At 40.8% G+C, this 24,384-nt stretch overlaps 2 protein-coding genes across 7 annotated transcripts in view; both read left to right on the top strand.

Annotated features, from left to right (window-relative positions):
- Nucleotides 1-17,331, top strand: part of LOC104480437 (septin-2) — a 40,204-nt gene extending 22,873 nt beyond the window's left edge. For all 3 annotated transcript variants that reach the window (XM_086761640.1, XM_086761639.1, XM_086761641.1), the window contains exons 11-13: nt 879-936; nt 7,928-8,021; nt 16,092-17,331. In XM_086761640.1, the coding sequence (XP_086617766.1) occupies nt 879-936; nt 7,928-7,996 (127 nt within the window). In that variant the 3' untranslated portion in view covers nt 7,997-8,021; nt 16,092-17,331. The remainder of the gene's footprint in view (nt 1-878; nt 937-7,927; nt 8,022-16,091) is intronic.
- A 2,566-nt stretch (nt 17,332-19,897) lies between these two features.
- Nucleotides 19,898-24,384, top strand: part of SEPTIN5 (septin 5) — a 42,845-nt gene continuing 38,358 nt past the window's right edge. For 3 of the 4 annotated variants that reach the window (XM_086761635.1, XM_086761634.1, XM_086761633.1), the window contains exon 1: nt 23,131-23,155. The gene's annotated coding sequence lies outside the window, so the exon portion shown is untranslated. Of the gene's footprint in view, nt 19,973-23,130; nt 23,156-24,384 lie in introns of those variants that run through there. The other variant, XM_086761637.1, reaches the window with a different exon arrangement.

Below are 24,384 nucleotides of genomic sequence, written 5' to 3'. Positions count from 1 at the left end.
TGTGGCAGTGGACTTGCTCTTACTCCTAACTAATCCCACCTGTAACTAATTACTTCTCATGAGATTTCAATCTATGGAGTTTCTGAAGTTTGTATGAAATAGTGCTCTTGAAGAGGAGTAATATGTAGTGAAGTGCCTTGCTTACAAACAACTATTCTTGTATCTGTCCCCTTTCCTCTTTGCTTTTAATTGGAATGTGCATAAAGAAGTAGTGGGCTGCAAGCAAGATAGGTTTTTTTTATTTAATGATATCTACTTGGGAAAAATAAACTCTAGCGAGCACATTTAAATAGGCCCCAGCTGATCTGATTAGGCAGGATGTTACTTCTCCAGGTATTTATTTATTTATTTTCCTTCACCCCGCCCCCCCCCCCCCCCCCCCCCCCCCCCCCCCCCGGTAAGGCTTCTGTCCTTGGCAACTTCATGTAAAAATCCACATCTACCTGTGCTGCTTCTTTTTTTAATAGCAACTTATTCTTGTCCCTATTTCACTTGTTCTTTAAGTATTCAGCCAAACATTTTGATCTTAAAGAAGAAAGGAAATAGCCTACATAGCTTTTTTTTTTAATGGTTGATTTTTGTACCATCTCTAGATAGTGGAGGGAATCCTTTGATTAGAGTAAATGGAAAAAAAATCCCCATAGCAGTGAAGAAATAGAATTTTAAAAATTGGACAGTGAGTAACAGGAGTCTATGAGGTAAAGATAGCCTTTTACAAAAGGGAAGCATGGGTTTAACAATGTCGTAGTATCCACTGCGCAAAAGCATGTAGACTTTTTAATTGTTGTTATATTAGCTGAAATACGAGTCCTGAATCTGTTCTTGGAGATTTTTTACTTCTGTTTCTTCTCCTGTCAATGCCTTCTTTTATTTAATAGGCCCGTTGAAGAAGAAGTGGTAGACAAGGATAGAATCCTCCAGCAGAAAGAGGCTGAGGTAAGAAGGACCTTCTAAAACAGTTGTTCTTTAATAGGGCATGCTATGTTCCATTTTCAGTATTCTACCTCAACTACTGCCTACAGAGTGTAAGATTAGAGTTGTGAAAAATGACAGACCTAAGCTGAACATACAAAGTGCCCGTACGAAGTGTTTGGTTTATAGTCACTTGCATACTGTGGATAGTAGGTAGCACGTGAACTCTTGGTTGTAGGCAGGCTATTTATCCCTTCCAGTATGTATGGTAATTTTCCATAAGGACAATTGCTATTTTTTAAGTATTGAAATCAATTTATGTTTGTTGGCTACATAAGCTGCTTTAAACTTAAGATGTTCAGGTAGACTAATAGTTTCATGTCCTTTCAGGTGTGCATGATTTATTACAAGCATGTTGCCAGTAAACTTCTTATGTCTTGTGGCTATGGACTAGAAAAAGGTGGTTGAGTCTTAAAAATCCCGTGATATAATTAATGTGCATGTTTTTGTATCTTAATCTTGACTTGCAGCAAAATTCATAGTGTTTCTGTTGTACCAGTCAACTTATGGATTTGATGTTTTCAGTCTCCAATTTCTTATTCTGGTTTCAAGTTACTATTAGGCCTTTCAACATAATATTTTTATGCTAAAGTTCTAAAGACTGAGAGATTTTTAGCCTAGTATTTAAATTCAAGTAATACACTGCCAATGCTTATGGCTGCTTGCATTGTGAAAACTTCAGACCTGCTGCCAATTGGAAGTTAGTGTTTTTTCTGTTTATCCTTCTGTTATCCAATTCAGCTTGGATCCAAGTCCATAAATGGAGGAAGGCATGATTTAAAAGATCAATGTGTATATGCAGTGATTTGGAGTAACAAATAAAAAAACTACAAGCAATTTTGTGTGTTTCTGAACTGAAAGATTCAGACTCCTGTACATAGAAATTTTTGGAATTTAGTTTGTTCCGTCAGTGTATTTCTTTTATAGCAGCCATATTTAAAAATAGCTAACCCTCCTTAGCTATTGGCTAACCCTGGCATATTGACATGAATAGAAAAAAAAATTCCTAAAAGGAAAGGAGCTGATTGCCACCATAACTAGTATTTAATAATATGAATTACTGGAGATTAAATGAACTGCATCTTTAGCACTGTATGACTTCAGCAGCATGAGCACGCTTGATGGCATGCACTTACGAGACTGAAACTTCTGCAAGTGTTCTGTACACAAATGAACTGCCTCGAATTTACTGATGCATGCGCAAAATAGCGGTAGACCATCAGCTGATAGCCAGGAGTACTAGATGCTTTGAAAATGTCAAGAGGATTGTTTGGAAATGTTTTGTGTTTGGTTTTTTGGTTTTTTTTTTTTTTTCTTTCTTAATGCTTCCAAGTTTCAGGCAGTAGAGCTACAGAATTTGTCATAGCTATTTCTCCTGTTATTTGCGCTATACAAATTATACGTGTCTAATAGTTAAGTAGAAACTCGGGTATCGTTGTAGAAATACTTTTCTTAAGACTTATGTCTGAAAAAATACTCCTATAACCGTTTCCCCTGCAGACTGTTGATATGGCAGTCACATTACATACTGATCTATTCTGACCACTCTTGTGTGACTGTATAAATAGTATTTTTAGATATATTTGTATGTAATGGATTTTTTAATATAATATGGCTAAAGGGATGAAGTCTCAAATTTCTTGGAGGATAAGAAACTTTCTCTGAAAGTTTCCTCTGGGAGTAATCATCTCTGAATAACTGCTGCTAAAGTTGCAGAGGATTAGGTTAGAACTTGAAAAAACAAATAGGTTTTTAACTTCTGCATTCTATTGTCCCAAAGAGATCAAGAGGCTTTGCTGAATCTTCTGTAGATAAGCCGGTATGAAATCCCTTCATCTCCGTATCATCCCTCAGGTTCAGACTGGGAAGAGTCTGGGGAGGAAAGAGGCACAGAGGAAATGGGCTTGCATTCCATGGCCTTTGCAGAGAAAACAAATATCCATTTCCCCTCCTGTTTTGCATTCCCATCAGTAACGGTGCCCGAAGTTCTATTTACAGTTCTGTGAGGTTTATATAACCTTGGAAGGAATGAATGCTTGGGCTAGTGCCAGCATCATCTTTATCAAGGCATCATTTTTGCTAAATGATCTTTTATTATGCCAAAGGATGTGGTCCTCAGTTCAGCAATTTGGAATTGCTAATCTGTCATTTTGGATTTATTGCCCAGTCTGGTTGCACTTTTTGCTCATTTGCAAGTGATGACCTGTTTTTCTGAGCTGGGAAGTGAAAATAAAAAGAAAGGTATCCATGTTCCTTACTGTAAATATAATGCAGCTCAGATTATTTTGACGTTGTGCACACAAACTTAAGAGTTTGTAGTGTTGTGCCATACTCTTCCTACTCTGAAAATACCTCATAATAAAGATCTTTCAAAGCTTTGAGAGATGATGGTTCCAGAGAAATGTTAAGGCCATGATTACATGAAACAGTAAGGAACAAACGTCCTCTGATTTTTTTTTTTCCTTCTTCTTCCCACCCCCCCCCCCCCCCCCCCCCTGCAGTGAGCTAGCCTGAGGCTTTGGGCAGATCCCTTCACTCCACTGTCTTCAGTGGAGTTGGTCAGCAATGGGCTGAATAGAGTAGAATTAATCACAATGTTGAAATTGTTTTCTCTCTGTCCTTCAACTTTTTGAATGTTTTTAAAGCTTCATCAGATGAGGTGAAGAACCTTGGTTTAGTATGGGAGGGACAGCCTGCAGTGGCGGGCCTGCCAGGCTGGAGTCTAGCAGCAGCCCTGCCCACTGGCGAGGATGTGGTGAAGGCGTGCATGTGCAGGGAGCTGCCTGGTATTGCAGGTATTTGTGTAAGTGCTTTCTTGAAAGATAAGGTGCAAACTCTTATGTGGAGAGACAGTATGACTGCTGATGAAGGCCTGCAGACCCGAGGGAAATAAAAACAGCTCTAAGGTTTAATTTGTGTTGTGGAGGTGGGAGGAGACATGCTTTATGTAGAATGCCTCAGCCTTCCTCTGTGAAGTGATGTAGTCTCAGTCCTGGGAGAACATAATGAGAAGAAAACCTGTAGTAAGCAATTAACAATGGGAGTCTCTTGGGGATGGAATGAAGAACAACTGTTTTGTTTCGGGTTTTTTGAGTGATTGGGGTTTTTATCCTTTTGAGTTGTTCATTGAAGGAACAATGATTGCTACCCATGTAGTGTGATGGCTGTGGCCGTAGTGACTTCTGCCATTTAAAATGTCAGTGTGTACCATGAAAGACATTTATCTTGACGGTAGCCCCTTTTCTAATATAGTAACTTTGTCAAGAGTATATTTCTTGTCTTCAGCTAACAAGATTAGTTGTACTCTTTGGTATTGGGAGTATTTTTAATCAACAGCAGCTGTCATAGGAACATCCTGGTGTAATGGAAAATCCACTGTCCACAGCTTTCCATCTTGCCGTATTCTTGCATCCTCTTCCCTTACAAACTTTCTTATGTAAAGGCACAGGCAGAAATAATCATACTTGGTGTGGGGAGGGAAGCGTGTCAGGGAGAAGTAGATACTGTTCATTTGTGAACACTTCTTTTCCTGTGGTGTCTGTAGAGTTGTCACTGAAAAGCCACTCACCTTGTTCAGACAGGAGTAATAGTTGTTGGTACTCTGGGTAAAAAAATACTACAGGTGAAATCTTGTAGGTACAGCAAAGCTGTGTATCTGTGGTTTCTGTTAATGGCGTGGAAGCCATTAGGAAGCTGTACAGTTCACTTTTAACTCTGTAACCTTAACTCTCATTTTAAATGTTTGTTTGCTTTCTATGTTCCTACAGTAGTTAGGTGTAGTCATTATCCAGTAATTACATGATAATTTGAGGTGAATTTTAGTCCTGACATGGTAAGTAAACTAAGTGGAGTTTATACCAAGGTTGTTTACTCTTTTGCTTTTTGTTATCTGGGAATTCACAGGAATTGTTTGTTTTAACAGATTTCCAGACATTGTTTCCTAGGTTCCTTTTCACAATGTGCATTGACCCTATGCTGTCATGTTGTAGTATACTTTCTTTAGGGGATGAATGCAGGTTCACTGCAGGATATGTTAATGCTGCTCTTACAAGTGAGAGGGTTTACTGCTGAGCAAGATCAAAGTCGTGGTATGCCCTTGATGCTTGCAATCCCCAACAGCAAAGGGTACAACAGATGTTGATATGACATCAATTTCAGTCTTTTGTGTGATCTTTTACATTCACCTTTGTTAAGAGTAGAGACTGTTTCTGTCTATGCAGTATGTCTAGCAAGGTGAAGGCACAGGAGTTGTTGTTAGCTTGCATTGTAGTGTGTAGGAATGGTTCTTCTGTCATGTCCTCTACTTGAAGAGGAATCGTGGAAGAGACCGACATTGTTACCACGTTGAGTACAGTACAGCTTGATTCTTCTTTTTTAGTTTTAATTTTAATTTTACACTTAAGCTGACAAGATTCTTGTTGTGCAAGCTATTTTATCCCCAAGATACTTGTGTGCATTTTCCCTAAGTTCAGTTATTAACTCTAACTTTAGCCCTGTAGTTATGCAGCTAGATTTGAGTGTGTAGTGTCTATCATTACTCATAGGTTGTCTACTAAGAACACTGTTACAAAACTGATAGTCATGAGTTTGCTTAGAGCTCTTGAGAAGCCACAGTTTTACTGCAGAAAGCGACCATTCTGGATTTTTTGCATATCAGATACACAATAAAAACCAAACCAAAATGCTGATGCAGCCAAGGATGCAGTGAAGAAGATAAGTATACTTGAGTACCTTTTTATTTTTATTTTCTTTGCCATAGGAGACAACAGTGTACCTAGTTATTTTTTAACAGGCTTTGTGCCTGAAGGTTTTTCTACTGAATTATGCTGAAGTAGCCTCAGAAACTTGCCATTATTTAGCTACTAGATGAGCCTAACATTCCACTAGTAGATCTCAAAAACCACACATGAAAGTGGAGAAGGAAAATGTTCTTCCAATCTTAATGTTAGAGCAGACTAGGTCTCCTGGTGCTTTTGTCATACCTTACATTTGAGTTAATGTGCAGCATCTGATTTCTTTCATGGTGTGGGCATATTTTTGTCAATTAAGGTTAAGAAAAGGCAAGACTCGATGCTGTATTTAAGTCTTAAAATATGATGTTGGCTATTAGCAGAATGCTGCGTTTGAGCAATCACTGTAATACATGTGCAGCAGTATCTTCCCCTGTGATTACTGAATGGTTTCTATTTTGGGAATGTTTCGTGGCTCAGCTTGGAGAGCTCTTGGGAAAGCTCAAGTAGGCGAGCTTCCAAAAAGCTAGTTTTGTTCTAATGGTAAATCTGCAGAGAGGCAGTTCAAAAGACCAGGTGTCTTACATTTTTACAAGTTGATCTTTGAGACTTTTCTTTTTTCTCGGACCATGGAATCAATGCAACTCTCATTTCTGAGACTTCCTGCTTTTTTTTCCCTTCTCCCTGCAGCATTATGGCATCTTTTTGATCAGAAGCTTTTTATTTTACGTGTTTATCAGGAAGATGAGTGTATAATAACCATTACAGACTTAGCTGTATCTCGGTGTTCCTGTGTGAATCTCCTTTTGTCAGGGTGTGTGTGCTGCAGTCACAGGAACCTGAATTAGCCTGTACTGAATGCTGTGGTGCTGCAGTAAGAGGACAGGTACCAGCATGTAAGCCAGCTCGTTTTAGGCAACCTGTGTTATCTCAGGCTGTGCTGCAAGCTCTGCACTTCAATTTCTTGCCCTTTCCCAAATCTGTATCTGAGGCCAAGCAGGAAAAAGTGATACAAACACCTGCAGTTAATTTTTCTGTGATATTTCTTTCAGGTTTTTTTGTGTATTTTTTTTTTTTTTAAATCCAAATAGCTCAACACTACATACATCTAGTGAGGCATTTATCACAGATTCATTTGTGTTGACTGTGGTGGAGTAACTAGTATCACAATAGCTGTGACAGTTTTCATCCAGTTGACTGGATGAAAATACAATGTACTTGTTTAAACATAGCAGTGCTTTTTTAAAACCTACACAATTATTATTAGAATAATGAAAACTTGATATACAAGCCTGAGATTATTACATACTCTTCAGTTTGAGATGGACTGGTATTTTATACAACGTGCAGGGAAATGCAGCCTATTTCTTTTCCAGTTTGTAAGATAGGACACTTGGAATTGTGTGTGTGGAGCTTTGCCACCTGCATCTGGAAGGAAATACCTACTCATTTGAAAGCCAAATTAGAAGTATTTGCATATACGTTTTGAAAATCTGTCTTAGTGTTTCTTATTCTTTCTTAGGAACATTTTACTTTTTTTTTTTTTTTTTTTTTTTTTTTAAAGCATTATGTATAACTGGCCTTTTATGAGATGGAAATTAACCTATAAGTGTATTAAGAAAATGCCTTTAAGAAAACAGTTATTTCCAGGAAAGGTCATTGTGTAGATGTAAAAAATATTGATGCTTAATATGTTTAGTCTGTCTTTCCAAATTTTGTAAACATCTTTGTTTGCTTTTGAAGTAGTTTTTAAAATTCTGTCTGCGTGTATGACTATTAACTCTGCAAACTTTTAGCAACAGCATCTGGTTAGCCACAGGATAAGTATTCATACATGATGTTATCCTTTGAGCACTTGTATCAGAACAAAGCTGCTTCAAATCACTCAAGCTGTGTATCTCTGTACACACATAAAGGGCATGTTTTCTCTATAATAGATTAAATGTTACTTCACAGGTCTGCAAGCTTCGAAAGATTTTGATTTTATTGCTTAATTTTCATTATAAGTATTCTTACAAATCTTCTGTGAAAGTTAGATGTAATGCATGAAAGAATCTGAGATGGGGAAAAAAGTATTCAGTCACGTGAATTAATCTAACATTTCCAATTTATAAAGAGGCAGATTGGATCTGCGTTCTGCCATCCAAGAAAAAGATTCCTGGAAGTTTCATGGATTTTGGATTCCTCATGAAATTGTTTTAAATGTGTGGGTCTTTCTCTTACAGCTGCGCCGCATGCAGGAGATGATTGCACAGATGCAAGCACAAATGAGGATGAAGCCTGGTGATGATTAAGATGCTTAACATCTGGATGCATCAGGTATGACTTTTCTGACTTGTTTACTTCTCTTATATAAGATTTTCACAATGATGGTTGTTAATTTTGCACTTTGGACTTGCTTTTTACCATACTTATAGAAAAAATTGAGTGGTGTTCTGGGTAGACTAGAAAAAAGGATCTATACAGATGTTACCTTTCCAGCTGGTTTGAAGACCTGTAAATGTTCATCTTCAGTGCCTTATTTTTGGATCATCTGGCTTTGTTTCTGTTAGCAACTGCTTCTCAGAAAATTAATTTGACTATATATAAACAAAAGTTAGGGTGTTTTGGGGTATGTAGGATGCTGAATTTATAGCAATTTTTTTCAAAGAACCAAACAAAATTTTGGACAAACTGGTTCCATATACTGAACACAGACTCTGTTGATGTCATATATGATGTATTAGGTGGAATCAGAGTGAATGAAGGAAAAAAAACAACTTGTAGCAAGTATTAACATTTTCTTCAGAATGCAGCTCTTCTGGCACACTACTTCTTTTAAATACAGGAATAAAAAGTAGAAGGATATGAGGAATCTTGTTGCTTAATACTTCAGTTTAATACTCTAGTTGTGATTGCTGGTCTTCTGGAATGTAAAGCTTGAATAAAATGGATTATATTATCCCTTATGACCTTGTGGCAGCTGCCAACATTCCAAGCCTAAAATAAGGAGATTTTTTTGTTGCCTTTATTTGAACCTTCAGTCTTCCTGTTTATATTTTAAAAAAAAAAAAGTCATCTCCTAAGGAATAAACTTATTCCCTAGATTCCTATTCAGGCAGATGTTGATGGCTTTACTGGTACGTGCACTGTGATCTTTGAGTTAAGTAGTTAAGGGGGAGAAAAGTAATTAAAACTCAGGTTTCTTACTGTCATGATTCCAAGTCTTGCAGATAGAGGAGTCTTCACATGATGTCTTCCAGCTTCCATACTAAGATATATTTTCCCAGAGCTGGAAATCTAAACACTGAGAACTGTGTGGCTGACCATGCAATGTATGCGATAGCAGTGTCTGATATAAAGCCCTCACTTCCCCAGACAGGAGCTGGTAATTATGCAGCTGGTTAAATATTTCAGTCTGAACTGAAGCCCCCAAGTTTTCGGGGTGACTTTGTTATCATATGATATCATATGGCCAAACTCTGACTGCTTGTGAAAATGGCTGTTTGATGCAGGAAACCTTATGTGGTGTAAATTACTATTACTGTTTTCTTCACAGGAGCTCAATTTTTTCTGCAACTTACAAATCATATTTAAACACATGGCATACTTTGAACTGATACTCAATAAGAAAAATAAATCCTAAGTCTAACAGGCTTGTCCATAGTAGTTGTTTGCAGAGCACAGGATGGCAAATGATCCAGATATATTCAGAGGTCTTTCTCCAGTTCCTAGGTACTGGATTTGCTGTGAAATCAGTATCTGAGGGCTAATAGGATGCATTAACGGTTAGCCGGTAATGGCACCAGAATTCCCTGTGTTTCCCAGCTTCTGGCAATACTGGATATGATATTTATAAAAACAAATTGGACCATGGTTTGTCCCAGGCTAAATTTGCAGCCATGGATACATAAGTAAACAGAGTTTTGAGCATGCTCATGTGCGTCCAAGTGAAATGGTGTGTTGTAGATACTTTGCATTGCTAATCTGGAATACATCTTGGACACTAAATGTGTTAAGCAGGGGAGCTTTGCAGATTTAACTAAGCGTCCATGTGCTCTTGTTGTGATTTAGTTTGAACTAAAGAAAGTTAGTTGGTCTGAAATACTGAATGTGAATAAATTTGAGAAGGATTTGAATGAGATCTTCATATGTGGAAGTCCTGCTGTTTCTTTGGAACAAGCTAAATTACGTTTCTGCAGCTGCTATGGAAATAATACCGTTTGACAGATTGCTTTCAGGAAAGAATTTTGAATTTCTTTTTTGTTACCTTTGAGATACTGATTGATAGACTTTTAGCACAATTTGTTGGCTAATATGCACAGTCAGAACTGCAATTGCAGTATGATCCTGTCAGCGTGTTGAAGTGAATCCTCCCCTAGAACTTGGCCTTAGGAAAGTTTCTCTCACACTTGTTAACTGATTTTGCAATTTAGGAAGAAGGATGATTTTGACCTCCAGAATTCCCATCAGATGTATTTGCTGTATTTTATTGAACTCGCTGTTTCCAGAGAAACCAGAGAGCTTGTAATTAACACAGTAGTTAACAACCAAACTGCCAACAAACTTAAATATACCTTGATATTAATCTTTTTGTTCTATCACAACTTATCTTGAGCATCTCTCAGGTTCTAGTTTTACAAGAACTTTAAAGGATCAGCTCTGCTATTGAAACCACAGTCTCTCCTCCAATTGCTCTTTTGCACCCTTACTTATCTTTGTGCTGAGAAAAATAAGTAACTTTATAGATAATTTATGTTAAAATCAATGTTTTCACTCTTTTTTTTGGATAAATATGTACTTACTGATTTTCTTTAAAAATACCTTTAAAATATTTTCCCTTTCATAAAGCATAGATATAAAGATGTTTTCAGATATTTTGGGAAAAGAGAAGTATGGTGTAAATACCTTCATAGATAAGAGCTGGAGAGTAAGCAGTAGGATAACGAAATGTGGTAATATCCAAATATGTGAAATACCCACTTTTGATTTCAGATGTATTCCAGGGTGGGGAGAAGATTGCTGAGTGCTTTGGGGTTTTCTGGAAAGAGTCTGATATTGCATAATGATTAAGTGCTAAACTCAAATCCTTGCCAAAAAGACTGAGTCTGTATTATTGTGAAGTGCTATGCAGATGGTATGGCTGGAAGGTCTGGTTTGCCTGATCCCTTTTGAACAGGGGCATCTTGAAAGGTTTTATGGAAAGAGTAAAGGGAGAATTTACTTCAAGTGGTTTCCTTTACTTTCAAGGCTAGAGTATGAGAAGCGTAAGGGGAGTGGCAAAGGCAAAGATTTTATGCAGGGAGTATGTTCAAAGAGGACAGACAGAATTCTTGCAGGAGGAAGTAGAAACCTGAAGGGTAATGAAGCATTGGTGGAGACTGAGTTAAAAGTAGGAAGAGATGGTGATTTCAGAAACAGTAGTGACCAGTGTTCCATCTGCAGTTTTTGACAAAAGGCTGCGAGTACAGACTCATTCTGTAGGGTGGTGGCGATGAAGAGCTTTGAGAGCAGCCCTAACAAAGGTGTGTTGACCTACACTTTGTCTCTTTTCTCTAAGTGTTTCAGAGCATCTGTGTACAAACAGTGCAAGTGGAGGTGTTAGTAGCAGTCTGTGTAAAGTGTAATAAAGACTTCAAGACAAGGTTAATTTTTCAGAGTTTCTGCTTCTAAAATGCAAGATACTGCTGTAAAGTGTAGGAGTTTATTGCTGTTTGTATTTGACAGTTCAAATGAAGGATTGGAGAGGAAGGAGATGGAGAGGTGGAATAAGTTACCAAAAACCAAAACAGATTTATTTTTATTTGGATACTCCAATACGAAATGCTTTTGAAATAAGCCTGCAGTAATTCCAACAACATATTTACTGGTTTCTCAACTTGTCCATCTCAGATGAGCAACTATTACAAAAAGCTGGAATTATTTTTTCAAATGAAATGGTTATTGGTAGGCGTTTCTTCCCTTTCCTTCTCTGTTTCTGAAAGTGTAGCTCTTTGCAACCTGTTTTCCTCTTGCTGTTCTTACAAATATGAAATGTCTATCTTCCACTCAGCTTCAAGATCATACTGGCACAAACCAATAACAGAAGCCAGACTATGGAAAACAAATACAGCCAGCTGGAAATGTAGTTATGGTAGGGAAATATGTTCAGAAAAAAACCTCAAGCGTCTTGCACTTAAATATCTGTAGGATGCTGAAAATTCTTTAGTATGGCTCATGATTTCCACAAGTATTTTAAAGCCTCCTGAGCTCACTAGCGCTATTCTGATTCGTGATAAGAACAGTACTAAAGGAACCAAACAGCTACTTCTTTCTACCAATGAATTGACATCATTTAACAGAACAACACAAAGCATTGTCATAGCAACCAGTCTTCTAAAACGATGCTGCAGAATGCTGAATTGATCTGATGAGAAATGCCATTTGAGAAAATGAAGATCGTGTTGTAGTATTTGGCAGCTGAAATTGAGAGCCTAGAAAATGTGAAGCTTGGGCAAATTTGTAGCATTTGTAACAACTGCCTGGCACTGCCAGTGGATGTTTCGCTGGCTAGAAACTAGACTAGAAGAGTGCCATCATGCTCCAGCTCTTTTCAGCTCTTTTAACTGTGGACTTGTTCAGCAAACTCTGCATTGATGGACTAGCACAAGCTTTCGTTTCCCTTAGAGAGTAGACTTCTGATAGAAATTGTCATTTTTCCTCTGCTACTGTACAACTGAAATATTGAACTTGTGTGGCTCCATAGGACCTTGAAAAGTCCTTGTAGAACCTAGGAAGGTTCCTAGAAAAGAACCTTGTAGAAAGATTTTACCAGGGTTCTCAAGAGCCACCTTGCCCACCTGCCCTTGTGTATAATGTGTGGAGAGCCAGATGACAGGGTGGTGTTATGGCTTTTAATTCTCGATGTATAGAATAACGCTTTCATTTGAGTTTGTTCATCTAAAAATAATACCTTACATCTCTGTTAGTCTGTACTGCTCTCAGGTGGTGAAGCAGTCATGTTCCTGGGTAGTAAGTAAAACATAATAAAAGACGGTGTTGTACTTGGATTGTGACCTTGGCTGTTCCACAGCACTTCTCTCTGTAGCCTTTGACAGAATATAAGTTGTGTTACTCTTCCCAGTAGGAAAAAGGTAGCACTTTATTAAAATTGTAGGCTTCAGAGTGTTGTACAGAAAAAAATATGTATCATTAATATGATACGTAAGTCTGAAGTATTAGTCAGGTCTGTGAACCTCCTGTACCTAAATATTGTCTGTCTTCTGACTCTTAAAGAATCTTGCTTGGATTTTTATGTGTCTGCATTTTCTGTATGCAAAATTTCCAGGAGTTTGCCAGGACCTATTTCTACAAGGAAAATTCCCTCTTAGAATCATAGCAGTGTATGATTTCTCACGCTGTAGGATTTACGCTTCTTGAAAAGCATGTTCCCACTGAGACCAGTTTCCAGAACTGCTGTTGCTTATAAGAGGAGAGGAGAGAGAAATGGTCTCCCCACCTTCCAAAAACCAAAACACTCTCTACTTTGCAGACTTAAAAGCTTTCCAAGGAATGACACAATATTTGCAAAACATAAAATGAAAAAGATTGAAACACCCAATAGCAAGTTTTTCTGATATTTTCACATAATTGCCCAAACTGTATCTCCATAAATTTTGTCACTAAATGGATTAATGCAAACTGGTTCAATTTTTGCCAGGTGATCCCAGAGAATGTAAAATAGAGAGAGTATAAAATTCCTAATGGATCACTGCAGAAATTTTGTTTTGTGGGGAAATGTCAGGAGTGAGTGGAAATATATTTACTTGCGTTTTCGTAATGTCAGTGCCTTGTGAAAGATGAAGTCTCCAGTGCAGAGGCTACAGTAGCATTCTCAATTCTTGTGAATGCGTGCAGTGGCACCTTGTACTCTGCCTCTGAGGGGCTCGATTACCCAGGAATGACTCAGTTGACATATTCCACCTCTTCCTGTGTCTCAGTGACACACACTGCATCCACTACAGCTGTTGAATGCATATGGGAGGTGCTTGCTGCCAGGATTTCTTGGGCATTTAGCAGGCCTGAGGAGTGGAGTACACAGACTTACCAGGTTCATGCCAAAGCCTGATGTGTCACAGGAGACCTCTCAATACTTCAGGCCACCTTTTGCTAAATAAACACTTTCAGAGGAACATTTCTTATAGTTCTAGAGCTTGGAGCCTGGTATGTATATGTGACTCAGTGGATATTAACTTCATTAGCATATTAAATTAACTGATAAACATTGGAAAGCAGTTCAAAGTTCAGTTTTGTAACTTAGCAAACGTCAACAGCCAAGCATATACTGTGAGGAGGTATAAAGTGCTGCTACAGACTGGCAAAGGGAAAGGGAACAAACTTGAAGCAGTGAAGTCAACAAAAGATGACTGAAATATCAGAAACTCAAAATATTAGGGATGTGAGTGACAAAATGAGTCAAAACTAGCCAGCAACAGGACATTGATGTCATCCAGTACTCTTTATTTTTGGAAAGACACGGTTTCTCAAAATTGTTACTAATGATTGGACACTTAAAGGGCTGTAGCTACAACATAAAATGGGTGCTATTTGAAGAAAAATAATTTAGGTCAATGAGAAAACAGAACTGCTTATAAACCAAATTTCTCTCATTAGGAAGTCAAAAGTGTACATGGAGAGATGTCAAGTTGCCCAGCATTGTAGTGGTGATTTTGGAAGCAGCTGAGGGAAAGACAAACCCATTCCCAAGGTTTTTGAAACTTTTACAGATACAGGATTCTGAGCTGTCTGGCCATGCGCGTCAGGGTGCAGGTGTATGTACTGCTAGTTACACCACTTACTGAGCAAGTTTTGGTTTAATGGCACACTGGAGAAATGTATCATCTTTCTTAAATAATAGATAAATTCACATTGCAGGTGGAGGCATTTATTAAAGCTGCGTGTTGGTGAAAGGAGTGTGTGGGGCTGTAAGGCTAGTCCAATAAAACTGGAGATCAAATTTGCAAAGAACAGTATCAGCCTGATGTATCATAAAATACTGTCTCAAAAGGAGACAATAGGGAGAAAGAGCAGTGAAATGCATCCACACTGAAAATGTGCAAACATACTTTACTCAAATATGTTCTGCCAGCATTTAAAATGTGGATATCGTGTTGCTATGTTGGTACCATTGGTGCGCAGCTGTGCTTATAAAACCTCAGCATTCACAACGTTTATTGGAAATTCCAGTCTTTTTGTGAGTCTGAAACATCAGTTATGGTTTCTTCTTGAGTTATATTCTGTAACAGATTAGAGGTAGGCAGGCAACGGCAGAAATTTACAGTTTCTCTTTCATACTCGAAGTAGCAGTGTAGTGCAACAGGTTAATTTGGAATTTGAATATTGAATTTCATTAGCACTGTATGGACTCTGGCTTTAAAGCCTTAATGCTGGCTTGCTTGTTCTGGAAGTGATGGCCTCCTTAAAATGTTCAGTAATTGTGGATTGAACAGAATTCCCACTGCGAGAATGGAAAAGAGGAAAGGACCTTGTTGTCAGCTTTCCTTGCTCCTTATCCCAACCGCAGTCAGCAAGTACAGTCTGGATGTCTTGCACTGTGTTTTACAAGTGACTGACACAACAATGTTTTGTAGGATATTTGTGTTTCCATCCAGATTAAGGTTTAGATTTAAGCTATTTTTTTCCTGTTGGGAATAAGTATTTTTGGGACTGGAGAAATTGAGGTCTCTCTCAAGTTCCAAATCTGACACGGCTTCTTAAGCAGGGCCCAGTTTTCAGGGAAAGCTGGAATTCTGCTTTCTTTCTAGCAGCATTTTCAATTGGCAAGTAGCTGTAGAGACATCCAAAACTGGTAGTTATTTTGAAATTACGGACCGGTATCCCTTCTTTCAGCCATATGAGTACTGCTGTGTGAATACTTGAAAAAATGTTTGCTTTCCTGTTTTACCTAAGCAGTGTCATAAGAGTTGTTTGTGCATGACATGGAACTTGCTGCTTACTTTTAGCCCTGTTTAGACAAGTGGCTTTCATTTTCCTCACCAGAAGTAAAACACTTCATGTAAGAGGCTGACTGAGGTTGGTTTCTTGTGTGCGTTACTGTTGAGATGAGCTGTAACACAGTTCTTGTATTCCTGCAGATGGAGGGGGATGTGGGTGCTTGAGAAAGTATGTAACTAAAAATAGATTCTCGCTTCTCCGCTCTTACTAGCGACATTTGTGACAAATATTTGGGGCCAAACAGCATCTGAGTTAGCTGATGTAGTTCTAGTGCAGGTCCTTGTGATGCAGTAACTGAAATGCCCTGTTCCTAGGATACACTGCTTTGCTCAGAGGGGCTCAGACTGTCCTAAACGCTCTGACAGTGCTGAGAGTTTGTCCTTTCTAATGTTCTTTGTTTTCCACTTCTGTTCGCAGCAGTATACAGTTCTCTAAGTGGATGGGTGCTCTGTTTTCTTTGACCGAATGGTAACGTTCAAATGCAAAAGCTGGATGCCGCAGATCAAGACCTGCGTTAAAACAAAGTCTGAAGATCGTGTTGTAAAACGGCTTGTTTTATATATTCAATGTTAATCAAGTTATACTGTATCTTTTTTGATTCTTTTGGTAACACTGTCTTCATACTTATAAATGTGGTTTTATTATCCTTCCTATAGCCTTTTATACCAAAACTGATAGAGTACGCTGTTTGGACTAGTCGTTGTGATGGTTTAAGGAGTTAATTGTGTATCTGCTACGTTATTCTGAACAGTTTTGTGATTAATACTAAAGACTTTGTGGCCTGTTTACAGTAACCATATGTGTGTTTGCACAGTATCATAACTTCCACTTGCCATTTTAAGTCATTGTGTATCGTATCAGTTTTTCATAACTTTCTCTGTGCTTTGGTTCCTTTTGAAGCTTCATCTCTGGTGATTTGTACTTGTGTGATGTATGAGAAAATGTACAAAACACTGATGATTCACCAGTGATGCAAAGAAGCTGACTTTTCAAAATCATTGTGCCTTAACATACCATAAACACTACGCATGCCAACATCTTCTGTGGATGCCTCTGAAGATTTGTCTTCAGGTCTTAAGTATTGATTGCAAGAATTTCTGTCACAGGCATTTTTATGTCAGCTGAGCAATGGCATGTACTCAACTTTTTATATACCATAACACTAATTTTCATTGAAGTTTTGTAATAAATTGTATGAATGTGGAAAATGTTGAATTTTGAGGTGTTTTTTTTTTGTTGTGTATTGGATTTTGGCTTTTTAAAGCTAATCTGTGAAATGTTGTAATGGTGGTGTGCACAGTGCATACTCAAAGGAGTCATGGTATTTACCCTGGGGAATGAAGGCATTTTCCAGAATTGGTCTACATAAAAACTGCTTTGATTCTGTTTCAAAACAACTTGAAAAGTGTTTTAACTGGAAGTTAGGTAGCAAGGCTTTGCATCCACTTTTTTTTCCCCGAAGTTCATTAGGCACCTACTGACATATTTCAGGTGTGTAAATACCTTTGGAAAATCTCATCGCACACCTTTGTTTATAAATTAATGAATGTTGCTGTTTCCTTTATGTCACTAGTGAGTGTATAGCTCTATTCTGCATGCTTTTGTAGTCTTGCATGTATTATATATGCCTAAGAGTAAATTATTTTGCAAATATGAATTGAGACACTGTCTTCTGTACTAAATTGAGGTGTCTTTCATGTGATGATTAGCCCTAATTTTGCTGTCTAGCAATGAGTGTTTAATCAGGGTAGGATTAACAAATGATTTGCATCACAGGGATGCATATGTGGTGTGTGTTTGGAGTTGAACTGTGTAAAATGCACCTTACATTGTTGTCTCAGTGGCTGCTATAATGAACTTGAAAGAAGAAATGGCGTGACAGATCTGTGTTCATACAAAGTCTCATCAGGTTTTATGAAGATTTGAATTGTAAGCGTGTTTGTCAAGAGGGCCAAGGTGAGAGGTTTAACGGTAAACGCTTGGTCATGAATTGTGTGCCATTATGTGCACTTTCCTTGTTGTCTTTCTTCCAGAATTTCGCATCACATTTTGCAGCCTTCTTAAAATGGTACGCTGTCCATGTGTGCTTGTGAAAAGTTGGGACAGCCACACCCCTCCTGAGAAACCAAGGCTTTAGTTACAGACATTAGTTACATACTGGATTAGCGCTCTGAACAAAGGTAACATGAAAGGCTCATCTTTCAAAGCAAACTAGGACAATGGGGAAGCAAGCTTTCAAGAGCATCTAGTCTTTAATTTGATTAAAACCAGAGCTTTTTTTTCCCCCCACTCTGTTTTCAAAGCAAGGCACCTAAAGTAACTGTCACAGTTCTTGTATGTGAAGCCTCAGTGCAGAGGCTTTCACTGGCAGATACCGATTATTGATCGATCGCCTCTGCCTACTTTTGGCGTGTGAATTCCGTCTGGAGTGTTTTGGCTCAGAATCTGAGATTTGTTTGGATAATAGTCCAAGAAGGTATCATACCTGAGTGCTTTCCTTTCCACACAGACTTAGTTTTTATGCCTTTTACCACTTCTTTGATGTTGTCTAATGTTAATCTTCAGTTACATTTGAACTTGGTTTTGTTAAAATATTTCACGGCTTACTAGGGGAACATGTATTTGTTAAGGCAAGTCGTTGCTACTGTGAAGATCTCTGGAGAGACGACTCTGGGTAGAGCCTAATTTCTGACCTTGCATTTCCACTCCTGTCTGTGTCAGCAGCGCCGGGCCCATGGAAGACAAGTCCCTTTTTCTGAATTCCACCCCGGCCTTCTCTGGGCTGCTGTCCAGCACTGGGACAAAGTGCCCACATGTCACTACTGTAACCACTGTGCAGCAGGATCACAGGCTCCTGCAGGTGGCTGCAGTGCTTTTGGTCTTCATTAGATTTAGATAAAACAACTTCAGAAAGGTTGATTGACTTGTTGGTGCCTTAAATTGCAGTGTAGAGTCTGTAATGGTCTGTGGAGCTCTAGCATTTAAAAACAAGCAGACATGCTGACAATTACCTGTTTGTTGTTGTGGGTTTTTTTTCTGTTGTTGGCTTTTCTTTTCTGCTGTTTTGAATCAATGGCTGAAAGTGAACTCAGGATGAGTTAATGGGTTTTTAAAACATACACGCCTGGGATTGCCAGCGTCTGGTCTTGGAAGTGTCTCCTTATTTTGATTTGAGGGATGTTTTGAATGAGAAGGTGGAAGAAATGGCAAGATAAATGCTGTGATGACTACCCGGATTTGAAAAGTTACTATTGTGGCATCAGTGTCAGGTTTTTTGTTCTGAAGTAGGGGAGTGTCCTTGCACTTGTGCAGCCATTGCCATGCCAAGCTTATCCTGACCTGTGTTCAGGGGAGTTTCACGTGTGATTGTGTCCATGTCCTTGCAATGTGGAAGACGTGACCCCTCCCTGCAGCCGTGGAAGTTGAGGGAAAGAAGCTGGGTGTCCTGAGGCTCCGCTTCCCCCTCTCCCTGCTCCTTTGCTGTTGAGTTGAGGTTGCTATGAGCTGTTCGTACATTGTGTGCTGCTGCTGCTTTTGGAGTGTTTAAAATTCATTCGAGTTCTCTCCTGCTTTTCCTTAAAAAGTTATGCTGCCAGCTTTTACCTGAAATAACTTTCCATATCACCCTTTAAAGTGGTTTAATGGAAACAGAGCACACATGCCTACTTCGCACAGTACAGTTGCAGTATGATTCAGGACTTCCCACTATTTTGAGATGCTAAATCTAGAAACACACTTCCTATTTATTCCCTCTGTGTTTGTTGTTTTTTGGATGGTGTATCCCTTCCTTTGGGTGTTGTGTGTCTGCTCGGGAGGAGCGAGTGCCTCCCTCTACGGTGCCTGAGCCGTGGGCGGGCTCGGGCCCGGTGGGCGCGGGGCTGGCGCGGGGACGCGCCGCAGCCCCGGGCCCGGTTCGCGCGGGGCGGGCGGCGGGGCCGGGGCGGGCGCGGGGCGGGGCGGGCTCCCGGGATTGGCCGGCCCCGGCCCCTCGGCGGCGGCGCTGGGACGGCCCTCGCCGCGCACACACACACGCACACGCACACTCGCACCCCCCCCCCACCCGCACGGCGCTGCTGTGGGCTCCCGCGAAGGCAGGGCTGCCGGCCGCACCATGAGCACGGGCATGCGGTACAAGAGCAAACCGGTCAACCCAGGTGAGGCGGCGGGGACGCGCGGCCGCTCCGCCCCGCGGCCCGGCGCATCCCCACGCCTCACTCTCTCTTCTTTTCTCTTCCCCGCTGCCGGCTCCCGCCGCGGGCATCCCGCCCCGGCCCCTCCGCCCCACAGAGGAGAAGCAGGTAGGTGGGCTCCCCCGCCGCCCTCGGTTCGGTGCGGCCGGGCCCGGCTCCGGCCCCGCGCGGTCGCGGCTCTCCCGCCTCGCTGCGGCGATGGGGTGGTGTCCGGCTACCTGGGCACGGCTGCCTTCTGGCCCGGAGCTTGGCCTGCCGGCCCTTTTATAGCTGGATTCATCCGAGAAATACGTATTTTGCTTCATCTCCCGGGGTTTTGTGTGGGGTTTCCTTTTTTTATTCAGCGCCTTTGGGTGTGTCGAGTAGGTTCGGATGGAGAAAGGCAGCGCAGGGGCTGGTGAAGGCGTTTCAGCATTAGGAGCACGTCTGCCCATCGCTCCCTTCCCTCTGCAGCGCAGATGCGCAGGCACAGACCCAGTCCTGCTCACCGCCCCTCCTTGGTGGGGCAGATCACCACCTCACAGGCAGCCAGGATCGGGGCGTAGGGAACATCTGGTTTGCTTTGCAGAGCAAATAGCTCTTTGGAGACAGGCCTTTGAGTCCTGGAGAGAGAGTGGGGTGATGCAATCAGATGACATCGACAGGTTTTTTTTGTTCACTATGTGGTATTTTTGTTCACTGTGGTATTTGGAGAGATTCAGGGTGTTTGACAGGAAGAGGAATCCTTTTCTGCCGAGCTTGAATGTCTAGGTAAGGGGTTATCATGAGAGTCCCATGTGTTCCTTAGCACCCATTGTTGTGATGTAGGCAACGGCTGCTGTGTATGCTTTTCTGTCTCACAAAGGCAGGGATGGAGGTGATGGTTAACGCAGCAGGGCAGTGCAATGGGTCCCTGGAGTAGGAAGAAGTCCACACGTTCCCAGCCTGGCTTGCGCTTGCCTTTTGGTTCAGCCTTTCTCTGAGCCTCTAATTCCACATGCAGCAAAGACCTCACCTGCCCAGACAGTGGTACTGTGCAGCCTTTCTGGACCACAGAAAAGCAAACTAGCTTTGTAGCGGCTTGGGCATTCACCTGGCCGCTGCAGGAGGTGGTATTTCCATATACAACGCAGACTGGGGCACTGTGAAAAGATACCTGTGCATTTTTGTGAGTTGATTATTGCAGTGATGAGAGGAACAAAGTAAATCCAGGGGTAATAAAATAATGGAGTCTTATCAGGTGCGTTTGTCCCAAGCTACTTAGAATTTTGATAGTATTTTTTAGTTACTTGCTAGTATAACTGTTAATTATTGGTTTATTTCTAGAGGGAAATTATCAAGAACATGTTCTGAAATTGTAGAAAATTGAGTGTAAGCTGTGAACTGGAGAGGAGCTTTGTGACCCCCCCCAAAAGTGCTACTCTTTAATTAATTTGTTTTTAAATAAAGAAGGAAGCAGGTTTTGTATAAGGCTCCTTTCCACTCGTTCCCCAGGGGAAGAAGCGAAGTAGAGATCAGGGGAGTCTGTTGTAGATAATTCCTGAAGGCCCTTTCACACTGCATAGGCAAGGGTGGCCTGGACCCCAACGAGTTTGTGTCTGCAGGAGAGTGTAGAGTTCTGCTGGGGCGAAGGAGATCTTTCCTCAAATGCACAGGGGTGTGTGTATCCGTGTGTCTTGTGCTGAGAGCGTAGAGTGGGTCTTGCATGACAGAGCACAGTTCATTAGCAATTTCTGCCAGCCATATCACTGGTGGATGGTGGAGGGAAGCCAAGCTGTGAATACAAAGCAATCTGTTAAAATTAAAATGAACATACAAAAACACAAATGATCTTTATTTAGCATCCTTTGGGAGCAGGAATTTTCTTCCTGTGCCGCCTTATTCCAATCCACTTACATCTGGCAGCACGTAACAATTTAAAAGGTTTACTAAAGCTGTGATTCTTGCCTGGACCAATTTTTTTTTTAATAAACAATTGGGAAATAAAGTGAGCTTCTGAGAGGGCAGTACAATAGCTTGTGTGTAAGTAGGGTAGCCTTCAGTAAAACCTTAATGACATTGATGACTTACTGAATCCAAAAAATGGAACAATGTGATGTCAAAGAATGTGTCTTCATCTTCCCTCGTAGCATAGTCAGGGCTGATGCGTTGTTTGAGTCCAGGGGACTCTTGATTTGCAGGTTGGAGTCCTAATTACTACCATTTCTGAAGAAAAAGTAATGGTAGATTCTCCACTTCTCTGATTTCCAAGGAATGACCTCTTAATTGATGTATTTTGCGCTGAACTCATGCCATGGAGGTCAGTGGAGGTTTGATACTGGACTCTGTGTGCAGAGCATCCAGCTTTCCAAGGGGAAGGGTTGTGGTTTAAGACCCTGGACTAGAGGGAACCAGTTTCTAGTCTGAAGCTCTACAGCAGATTGCCTGGTGAGACCAGGCTCCTCAGTCTCATTATACCTCGATTCAGCACCTCTCAAAGAGGGATGGTTTCTCTCCTAGGAATTTCTATATTGCTGGAGTAACGTGCTGGGTAGGCACACGAAGCAATGACTGATATCCCATGGCAGAAGAGTAGTCCCCACGTAAGGGAAACCTGGCCATTTGTCACAAGAGTATTGGCTTGACAACCAAACAGGGCAAGTGCGGTGATGGATGCTGTGCCAAAGACCAAGGTGTTGCTGTGGGAGGAGTACAGGTGAAACCTCCCAAATACCTAGCTAAACTGGAGTCTCCTGGCACACTCCCGCAGAAGATGCTTCCTAACTCATGTTGTTGGTGTGTGTTTATTTGGGGTGTTACCTTGCTGTGCCTCTGAAGCTGGCTCCTGCTCACTCAGGCCCGTGTCTCTAATGTTCTTTGAAGTCATTGTCTCTTTTTAAATCAGGAGGATGGGAACCTCTCCTTCCCACGTTGATCTCTCCCTGCCCCATCAACTTGCAAAGTTGTTTGGGTGTGGGAGCAGAGACTATCTGGTGGATCCAGTTATTTCAGTGGGTTTGAAATTATAGGGCTGTGCCTTTTGCATTCAGCTTTGTCCTTTTTTCTACTTCAGCATATTTCGAAGTGGTTTGCTTGTCAGTAAAAATATATATGGAGGGATCGTGTGTATGGAGAAGATGCTGTGCAAAAGGTAGTTTGGTTGGAGGAATCATTTCAGTGTGATGGTAGGTATTGAGAACTCCTGAATTAATTACATTTGTGTCTCAATTTTTGAGAATCTGGTTTCTATATCTTAAAAATGTATATTCAAACTGCTTTGCTTTCTTCTTAGTAAAAAAGAAAGAAGCAGAGATTTCCATTGTTCCTGGAACAGTAGGTATTACAAGAGCAGAGATGTCTTCCATCTAAAACAGCAACCATGTCAACACAGAGCACCATTTTAAGGTCACCCTTCAACCCCAGCCTCACCTATCAGAGGACATTGGCTGATGGAAATCCCCCAATTCCCTGTTCATGTCCACTGAACTGCCTTCTCCATTTCTTCACTGTGCATATGGAGGGATCAGCGCAGATGGACTTACAAGAAGTGTGTACCCCTGAAAAGGCTGCGCTCTGCATAGGGCAGAGGTACTCCTATAGCAAGGTACTTCTAGATGCTGCCCTTGACACACTGATGCCCACTCCACTGCAGGCAGGTGCTGATGACAAAGAGCAGATTAAGAGGAGGAAAGAGTGGAGATCCATGCATCCTGAGCTGGTTGAGGATGACCTTAATGTGACCCTTGATTTCTGTGTAGATACCAAGGTGGTGAAAATTGATCACCTGAGTTTTGTGAAATATGTTATGAAAAATATCATATGAGTGACAGATGCCCGTGTACTACTGTACAACGAAGACCAGGTCTTTACAGAATCCTCTTGAAGTCTGTCCTGGAGCAGCTTGGAGGAAGTGTACTGGTGTTACATGTTTACAGTTGCCATCTTTCGTCTAACCGTTTTCCTTAATTAACAGTTCTTGTAATCTTGTGATTAGGGGAAAGTTCTTTTTTCTGCCTGTGCTTGTGCAGAAAAGCATGGAACCTGGAAGGCGAACAGGGTACCACTGGATTTCTAGTTTCATTTTCTCAGAGTTAAACCAATTATGTTACGATTGTGATTCTTTGAGTCATTGGGAGTGGCACTATGGATCTGTGTTCCTGTGCTGTCTGTCGTGCTCTGCATCAATGCAGACAGGGTGGTTGTGAGGTTTTTTTTTTTTTTTTTTGCTAGGAGAAAGCAAAATTATGTTTGCAGCTGGAGAGTGGGATCTTTCACCACAGCTGGATAGTCTCTCACTGTGTCATAGCTTGCCCTGGGTGAGGCTGTTTCTCTTTGACTCCCCACGTTAATGTCTCTTCCAACCTCTGTGTTTTCCAACCCTGGTCTTGCATCCTGTCTACCAAGATGCGCCTGCCAGAAAGGGAGTAGCAAATTAGTCACAGAATCTGGAGGTAAATACTGGAAACAGTCTTACAGCAGCACATCTCTGCTTGTTTTTCTGATGTCCCAGTGTATCTTGGCCAGACGTAGCATAGGAGTGGAAGCTTTTGCTTCTCTGTAAA

This window comes from Chlamydotis macqueenii, chromosome 17 (genome assembly GCF_036417535.1).
Source record: "Chlamydotis macqueenii isolate bChlMac1 chromosome 17, bChlMac1.mat, whole genome shotgun sequence".
Taxonomy (NCBI): Eukaryota; Metazoa; Chordata; class Aves; order Otidiformes; family Otididae; genus Chlamydotis; species Chlamydotis macqueenii.
This window is presented reverse-complemented; position numbering and strand designations above follow the sequence as displayed.